Source organism: Puma concolor, chromosome A3 (genome assembly GCF_028749965.1).
Source record: "Puma concolor isolate L17-30 chromosome A3, mPumCon1.1.hap2, whole genome shotgun sequence".
Classification (NCBI taxonomy): Eukaryota; Metazoa; Chordata; class Mammalia; order Carnivora; family Felidae; genus Puma; species Puma concolor.
Window position 1 is genome coordinate 38,455,837 of NC_141669.1, and position 9,437 is coordinate 38,465,273.

Below are 9,437 nucleotides of genomic sequence, written 5' to 3' on the forward strand. Positions count from 1 at the left end.
TGCCTGGCATAATACCCCATGCTTTGGGCCTTTCCACGGAGAGAGAAGAGACTGGGAGAGGGGTGAAGAATGACTGTCAGCCTTAGGAAACACAAATTGGGTCCCTTCCCTGCCCATCTTTTCTTGTCTCTCCCTCTTCAGACATCTGCATGTGGGTTGGCCTCTCCTACCTCCTTACCAAGCCCTTTGTGGAACTGTGCAAATGACATAATAGTGAGTATTACAGTAAGGCATATGGTCCCCAGAGAATGCTATGCCAAGCTTCTCTACCCCTTGTGAGTAGATGAATGGATGGCTGGGTGGATGGCTGGATGGACAAATGGGTGAATAGATGGACTGAGTTAAGTAATATCAATTAGATGCTTGACTATTCTTTACCCCTGCCCTGTTCCCACTGTGCCATGTGTCCTAGCAGTCCAGGGCACATGGTGGCTGCCCAGTCCCAGGATGGGTCTAAGGTCCATGTCCTCTGTAGGTAGGTTTCCTCAGATGCTCTGTCTCATCAGCCTAATACTAGCTAATAGGACCTGTTGAAAAGCAGAGACTTCCCTCCCCTCTTTCCAAACAGGGCCATCTTTGCAATGCCATCAGTCCTCTCTCTCATGTTGCCTCACTGGCCACAGCCTGGCTTAAAACACTAAAGGTCACTCTGTCTTTGGGCCCCTCAGACCCATTCACTCTTGTCTTTTCTATCCCTCTAAGTCTAGGATGGAGCCCCATGGGGCACCAAAGGGAAGGTGACATGAAGACATCTGACCCCAAGGCTGTTTATATGGCTACTGAAAGCACCAATAACAGTGTCAATGACAGTAGCTATGAGCAGGGGCCCAGTGCCTGGCTTCTGCCAGGGCTTTATGGGTGACTCTCTCCCCCTTCAACAAACACTCATTAATGCCCCCACCTTCTTATTATCCATACTGTGCTAAAGACATTGTGAAATCCCTAGGCTCTTCTTCCCCATCCTGGAACCAATTATAAAGATTGCTGCAGGCTTGACCCACCCTGACCCGACAGTATAAACTCAGGGCAAATGCCCGGGAGAAATCATTCGGACCTTTCAGGCACCCAGGATTGAAGGTCAGTGGTTGGTAGGCAGTATTCTATCTCTCTTTCTCACTTTCCTTCTCCTTTCTGTTAATATCTCTGATATGCCCCCTCCCTTAACTCCTCCTGACAAGCTCTCTAGATAACAAGGTATCTCCTCCACGGAACGTAGTAGGATGCTGAATAAGCCTGAAAGCACATAGAAAAAAATTTGAGAGAAGATATAGTTTAAGCCAAGTCAAGATTTTTAAATATTTAGAACCATAGATTTTAGAAAGTAATTTCAGAAGAAATCAGCTAAGCCGGTGGTATTCCACAGTATGTGGTGAGGCTTGGAATTCTTTGGGTATGTCCTGGTGCCTGCTTCCGTGGTCAAGGACAGTGTTAGCAGAGTTCTGGAGTCACCATCATTCTCTGACTCAGCAAAAGAAGGTCCCCTTTATCCATTTTACTTTCATCAGGTTTCTGTGTAAAATTTCATTGTGAAATTTAGTTTTGAGCAATACTGGCCTTACCTAGCCTCTCATCCTAATGATAACAAGTTGGAGGCCCAGGGACAAAAAGGGACTTTTGCCCCAAAGGGTGGCAATATGAATTGGTAGCAGAGCTAGGTCCAGAACCCAACCTTGCCGTTGAAACCTTCTGTGTGTGTTTCTATGTCCTGCTTATAAGCATACATGTGTGTCAGGGTGGTTGGAGGGAGCTACAAGCCACATTTCATGGATCAAGATATTGTTAACTTTTATGGAAATGAATGTCTATATATAGAACAATACACAATACAGTGAGATTTAATAGGAGTTCAGAGTAGGGTTGCAATAGTAAAGGAAAGATTCATTAAACTTTGAGTCATGGAATCACAGGTAGTTTGATCTGGAAAGAATCTTTAATAACCACAGACTCTAATTTTATAGACGCTGAAACTGAGAATTGGAGGTTAAGTGTCACAACCTTGTAGGCCTGAGCTGTTACTCTGACCTGATAATTAATTTAGCAGAGCTAGAGGCTCAACCTATAGATAAATGATACCATGTCCAGTGGCTCTAATGCCAAAAGATCTGAATGGATGGCAAGGAGGAGGGATAGATTTTGAGGCAGGGAAACCAAAGACAACTTTGAGCATGCCCTCTGGGAAGATAAGGAAGAGGTCATGTGCCTGGAGGGGTGGTTTAGTGTCCACAGAGAAGTGAGATACACTCATGCAAGTGAATCGGGGCCAGATGGTGATGAAATGGACAGCCATTGTAGACTCCAGGGCTGAGCAGGGATATTGTGAAAGCAGTACTTAGAATGTAGGTCCAGGTACCTCACATAGGTTGGGCTGGATTGAAGGGAGAAAAACCAGGAATACAGGCACAGGTCTAATGGCTATGAAGAAGACAACGTTACATTTTATTATTACTTTTTTAATTTTTATTTATTTTTTTTGACAAAGTTACATTTTAAAGAATAATTTGTCAGAACTTATTGGTAAATCAGATACAGAGTAAGGAAAAGTGGGGAGAGATGAATGGGCTGGGAGGAGGAGAAGATAGATTTGGCTTCAGATCTATTTGTTGGGTGCGATGGCAGGATGTCCAAAGGGGGATGTCCTATAGTCTGCTGGAGATACAGTAGGGTGTTCAGTCTGGGCTTGGGAGGCATCAGACCAAGATGATCAGTGCAGCTGTGGAAGTGTATGAATTGCCACTCTGTGGGGCATGTGATACAAGTGCTTAAGACTTAGATGTGTGACTTCCAGCCTGAGGGATGCCCCCACATGGAAGAGAGAATCTACATGGACCTGAGAACGGGAAAGTGGAGTGCAAAGGGAGTCAATCAATGTCAAGAGTTCCAAGGAGGCAGTAGCCAAATATTAGAGGAATCAAAAGAGTCTTGATTTGGCTCCACAGGGGTTAATAGTGGTCTTGGAATAGTGGTCTGTGTAATAGTTCACACAGAAAATGTGTAGGAGAATGAGAAGAGGGTGTGATAGAGAAATGCCTAATGCTACTTGGTAGTGGTTTTTGACTCAGGACGGGTGGATTGATGAAATCTGAGACAGCCAGAGATGGTGTCCAGGGAGGACTATAGGCCAAAGTCCGGTGAAAGGTCACTTGGGGACAATAGGGAAGGGAAATCTTAGGGAATGGAGTGTGTGGTGCATTGGGAGGGACCATGACAGACTCAGCATCAGGTCCCCACGCTCTCTGATGGGCTAGAAGCCAGCTTCTCACTCCTGTTTACTTCATCACAGTCTAGCCAGACCCAGGCAGGGGGTGCCTGATAAGAGAGTCTTTGGGGGAAACACTGGAATTTGGGGTTGGGACAGGAGGCTTCTGGGGCCCCAGGGGATCTGGCTGGACTGGACAAGCCCTGAATTTCTGCCCGTCTTTTGCACTGACACTGACCAAGAGTGGGAGTCATCATCCTCACATGGAGCCCTCCATTTGATCGGCCCTGGCCAGGCCTTGGCATAGCTACTAGGCTGCCCATATTTTTGCTGCTACAACCAAAGAAGCCCCAGTAGTTTGGATGAGAGAGAGCACAGCACCAAGTGTGCTTGCATTGAGGCCACGCTGCTAATGGCGTATCTGGGCTGGGGGATCATCTGTCTAGCCCTCTGCTACTCAAAAGTGTGGCCAGGGACGAGCGGCGTTAATCTCACTTGGTTGCATGTTTGAAATGCACGGTCTCAGTTTCTACCCCAGATCTAGGGAACCAGAATTGTCAGGTGATTTACATGTTCATTGGAGAGGGAGAAAAACCGAGATGGTATACCAGTTCCCAAGCCTGGCTGATCATGGAGTCACTTCAAGCCCTGGTGAATCAGAACCTTCAGCACAGGGAATAGTACTTATCCAGAGTCCCCCAGGTGACTGATGGGCAGGTGCGCTTGGGAGCCAATGACTTTAGCTGCGTTTAATCATTGAAAACAATTAAAACTTACTTTACACTACAAAGGAGAATCATGTTCATATGGGGAAAAGGTTAAGAGAGCTGAAGAAAATATCACTCATAACCCTGTCAGCCAAAGAGAACAACATGGTCTTTGTTCCTGTGTGTGTCTCTCCATGTGTGTGGCTTTAGATGGAATAGTAATGTACACATTCTTCATAACCTGAATTTTCCACTTAACGTATTTTGAACATTTCGTGTCATAAAATGTTCTTCCACAATATCATCTTTAGTGTACCTGTTTAATGTACATGTTTCTTATTTACTTAACTTGCCATAATTTTTATTTTTATTTTTTAATTTAAAAATTTTAAATGTTTATTTTTGAGAGAGAGAGAGAGACACAGAGTGCAAGTGGGGAAGGGGCAGAGAGAGAGAGAAAGACAGCATCTGAAGTAGCTCCAGGTTCTGAGCCATCAGCACAGAGGCTGAGGCAGGGCCCAAACTCACGAACTGTGAGATCATGACCTGAGCCGAAATCAGATGTTTAACCGACTGAGTCACCCAGGCGCCCTACCATAATTTTTAAACCAATGACATGTTATTAGACGTTTAGCTTATATCCAACTTCTTGCTATTGTCCGAAATGATGTAGTGAACATAATTAAACATTTGGGTAATCCATTACTTTCCCTTAGAGAAAGGGCAACAAATGAAATTACAGAGTATGTAGAATAGTTTAAGACTTTGATTCACGTCACCAATATCCATCCAGAATCCCAGAGATGCCCTGTTATTCGTTATTCTCACCAACACTTAAATGCCCGCTGCCAAGCCTAGGAGGTGGGAAATGACTTGTCCAAGGTGACCGCATGGCAAATCCAGTACCAACACTGGGTCCTGGAGCTCGGAGCTGCTGGCATGACTAGAAGCTCTTCTGTCATCATCAACCTGTCCCTCCTCACCCACTTCCCCAAATGTCCTTCAGTGTCATTCTCTCTCTCTCTCTCTCTCTGAGCCCTGCTCCTTCCTGCCCACCCCTTTTCCCCTGTCCCCTCTTATTTTCTGCTATCTTCTCTTTCTTCTTCTATTTTGTTTTCTTACCCTGTGAGAATCAGATCTACTGGGCGCACCCCAGCCCCAACTACCCTTGCATTTACTTTTCCAGGCTATATTCTAATGGCTACCACCCTCATGCCCTGAATGGCTCTGGGTTTTTTTCCATGCTAGGTTCTGGAATGGTCTTTCTAAAGGTGGTCATTTTAGGGTCAAGTTCTAGGGCAGGATAATCCAACCGGAAGGAGCAGAGCTGTTGTGAAACTGTGGTGTGGGATTAATAAGGGGACACTGGCTTCAGTTGAGATCACTCATCCTCAAGAACACAAGTCTCTATATCTCAGGGCCTGTCCTATTTTCCATCTGGAGCATCATGGGGGAGTTTGGATGGTCTCTCTTTCACAATCTTGGGAAAACATTCTAGTTCCTTGAATGAGGCTTTCTAACTCTGCAGGGAGACCCTGCACCCTCCAGCAGCGGGCTGGAGATGGCTCCTGGGAGCGCTGCTATTCCCGCAGCTCCGGGAGAGGTGCGGTGACTCTATGGCTAGGCTGGGCAGTGAGACAGGATTTGAGTCCAGCTCATCCTCAAACTGTGAGGCTGGAGCACACCCCACCCTAGTCTCAGCCCCAGGAAATAGTCCTGGCCAAACTCTTCAGGGAACCTGTTCTTCAGTTCCCCCAAGCTAGCACCACTCACATGTCACTGGCTCACACCCCTGCCAGATGACCCCAAAGCAGGGTGAAGCAGAGATGCCTGGAGCTTGCTGGGCTGGGGAGACCTTGGTGGATTCCAATAGGCCAATTATAGATAAGCAGCTTAGTGAGATCTTTCAGCTTTGTGATTCAGTGATTCGGGGCCCCTCAGGGGGTCTGTCCCCCCAGCCCCACACTTATAATACCCTCCTTTTCTGACAGCCTGTCTTTTCTTCCCCCTCAGCAAGGACCAGTCACCCAGGATTGCAGGAATGTGCTCCCTGCCCATGGCAAGATACTACACGTAAGTCTGCCCGGGAGTCCATCCTTTCCAACTGGAGGTCTGGAGATGACGTGGGAAGAGGGCAGGAAGGCCCAGGGGAGGGATGCGGCTCCTTCTCACCTGAGAACTCTCAAGTGCCCCCTAATTAAGTTTAATCATAAGCATGCTAACAATAGCCCTCTTCCCTGAGCATCCAAGATGCCTTGCCTCCATCCTGAGTAACCTACAAGGGGAACGTGCCTAAGTCCGGTCAGATTTGGAAACCAAAGCTCAAAGAGGCTAGATCAATGACTTCATGTATCACAGAGCTGGGACCCACACTCTCTGTGCCACTCCAGCCTCCTCTCTCCAGAAGCTCAGGGACAATTTTGAATCTCAGAGACAGCATCTTCACACATCGGTCTCTGTGGCCTTTGCTCCCAGCATGCACTGCCAACTCTCACTGTTACCTCATTTGACATTTGAGACTTTACTTATAGCTTACACTTTATTGCCTGTGATTTCTCATTGGAAACTACCTCCAGTCCTTTGAGGAATGAGCCAAAAGCAGAACTGACTTCAGGGTTGCATTGCTGCGGCTCCTGCATGGGTCTGCCCTGTCCTGGACGTGAGGGGGCCAGTCAGGACCTCTAGGAAGTTGCCACGTGGCTGGGAAGGCAAAACACCTGTGTATAAAGCACCCAAATGACAAAACAGATATCAGCACTTTGGGGTATCTAACTTGGGTTCTGGTCTCCAAGTAGAATGTGGCTTGCAGATGAGTTACAGACAAGTCCTGGTCATCCAGGTTGGAGAGAGAATGCTGGTTGGCAAGCCTAGGCTCTTTTGAGATCTTTATTTTTTATTGTACAAGTGAACCTACTTTAAACACATACAGTCATTAGCTAAGGGTATTATAATTAGCTGTTATTGAGAGAGAAAAATCTCCTGGAGGCAATGGCATTGGCCCAGAGGAGGTAGGGAGGGCTCCCCGGGTCCTGAGAGTGGCTGACAGACGTTTTGAAACCAGCCAAGCGACCAGGCTAATAAACTGTGTGACTTTGATGTTGCACACACTCATTGTGGTTTCCTCCCTGCTCCCCAGCACGTATTTACCCTCCCAGGCCCATCAATGGAAACTCTGCCAACCCCAAATGCCTGTAATCACACCCTGTTCGAGCTCTTTGCTGACCTCCTAAATCTGGCACCTAGAATGTGGGCCCACCCCAGGGCATACCTTGCGTGGAACGGTGGGGGGGGGGGGGGCAATGTTGGCACACCTTCTGTCACGTTGGATTTTTTTTTCCCGATTCCTGGATTTTGTTCTATAAGAAAGCCCTTAAGATACTGGAAAAGCAAGCCACACTTTATTATATACTCAATGAATCCCTTCACTGAAGAGAATAAACATTTATGTAAAATTGGGGCAGGCTCAGAAAATCTGGGATAAGGCTTACTACATCCCACAGATATCTGAGCCTCATTAGGAGATTTCTCAGGACGGGCATGCGAAAGGGCCGGCATAATCGGGAAAACTCTGTCTACCCCTCAGTGAGAAGGTACTGGCTTTCCTCAGTGCCCCCAGGGCCTCGACAGAGCCCAAGCCTGGTAAAGGGAGCCTCTGAGAATCGTGAGCCCCAGAAGACCTTCCCTGGCCTTAAGGCTGACCTGGTTTCACCTGTTCTTGGGTGGAATTGTATACCCACTTCTCATGTGTGGAAGAGAGAAGAACCCCTAAATGTTCAGTGTGGTACTTTCAGAGTGTGGAGGGGCAAGGACTTTGGGGTTTGGTGGTGCCTGAAGGGAGCAGGCCATCAGCACTGCCATCCTGTTCCAGAATTAAGGATGCAGATCAGAAGGCTCTATACTTAAGAGGTGACCAGCTCCTGGTAGGAGATCCCAGTGCGGACGACTGCTGTGCAGGTGAGCATCTGGGCTTCACCCCCTCGGACACACTCACGCTCCACCTTCCACAGGCTTTCCCCTTCCCTCCTGCCTCTGGTAACAGTGAAAAGACGCAGGGAACAGCTGAGGACCTCTCTTTCGGAGGGTGTCGTGGCCGCTGCAGGGGTCCTGGCTCGCCTAGCAGCCCACATGCAGGGGCCAGGCCTGACCCGGTTCCTTCCTGCCTGGGCTTAGCTCACTGAGAGCTTGCAATCTGAATCCCTCTCATCTCCTGGCTCTCGTCTCTCTTCCCTCCCAGAGAAGATCTGCATACTTCCCAACAGAGGCCTGGACCGCACCAAAGTCCCCATCTTCCTGGGACTCCAGGGAGGCAGTCGCTGCCTGGCCTGTGTGGAGACAGAAGAGGGGCCTTCCCTGCAGCTGGAGGTGAGAAACCACACCCTGTTCTAAGGGACCCTGCAGACATGGCTTCCAGGATACTCTGGCATCTCTGCACCCATCTGTGGATTCCTGGCCAGGTCCACACATTCCTCTCCTTCCCTCTGCACCTAGCACCAAGACCCCTGCCCTCCAGAACCCGCAGAAGGCAGTTCCCCGGGTATAGAACCTCTCCGTAAAGTCCCTTATTGACCACCCCCTGGAGGCCTCTGGGGCTGACATCTTTACCAGTAGCCTCATCCCGCGGCGACCACCTTGCTCCCACAGGATGTGAACATCGAGGACCTGTACAAGGGTGGTGAGCAGGCCACACGCTTCACCTTCTTCCAGAGAAGCCTGGGCTCAGCCTTCAGGCTTGAGGCTGCTGCCTGGCCTGGCTGGTTCCTCTGTGGCCCAGCTGAGCCCCAGCAACCAGTACAACTTGCCAAGGAAAGTGAGCCATTGGCCTGCACTGAGTTCTACTTTGAACAGAGTCGGTAGTGAGGCAGGAGGCCGAGTTCCAGGCTGGTGCCCCCAAACCAAGCTCATCCTGCTGAAGGCAGCATCCTGCTGATAGGCAGAATAATGCCCCCCTAAAGATGTCCACGTCCTAATCCCCAGACTCTGTGAATATGTTACCTGCAAGGCAAAAGTGACTTTGCAAATGTGATTAAGGTAAGGATCTTGAGATGGGAAGACTCCCACAAGGGTCCTCGTAAGAATGAGGCAGGAGGGTGAGAGTCAGAGGCTGGAAGATGCTATGCTATTAATTGAATTTCAAATGTAGCAGACAGGGCTATCGGCCAGCGAATGCAGGTGGTTCCAGAAGCTGGAAAAGGCAAGGGAAGGATTCTCTCCTAGAGCTTCCAGGAGAAACACAGCTCGGCTGACAGTTGAATTTTAGTCCAGTGAAACCCATTTTAGACCTCTGACCTCCAGAACTGTAGAATAATAAATTTGTGTTGTTTGAAGCCACTAAGTTTGTGGTAATTTGTTACAGCAGCAATATAAAAATGGTACAGAGTCTTAATAGGTGCTAGTATTCAGTGTTTAACACAAGGGGTGTGGGTAACTCGGTGGGTTCTTGCGAGGCTGCCCACAGCTTCTCCTGCAGTCCATCTGCCCCAGAGCTCCTAGAAACAGCCAGAAGCTCCAGGAAGAACCCAGCTCTCCCCTGCTGT

The 9,437-nt window shown here is 48.5% G+C and overlaps 1 protein-coding gene across 1 annotated transcript; it reads left to right on the forward strand.

The window, feature by feature from the left end:
* The first annotated feature begins 619 nt into the window (after positions 1-619).
* Positions 620-9,231, forward strand: IL1F10 (interleukin 1 family member 10). Its single transcript, XM_025927401.2, has 5 exons — positions 620-1,077; positions 5,917-5,976; positions 7,772-7,857; positions 8,138-8,265; positions 8,545-9,231. The coding sequence occupies exons 2-5, from the start codon at positions 5,945-5,947 to the stop codon at positions 8,755-8,757; spliced, it is 459 nt and encodes a 152-aa protein (XP_025783186.1). The 5' UTR covers positions 620-1,077; positions 5,917-5,944; the 3' UTR covers positions 8,758-9,231.
* The last annotated feature ends 206 nt before the right edge of the window (positions 9,232-9,437 follow it).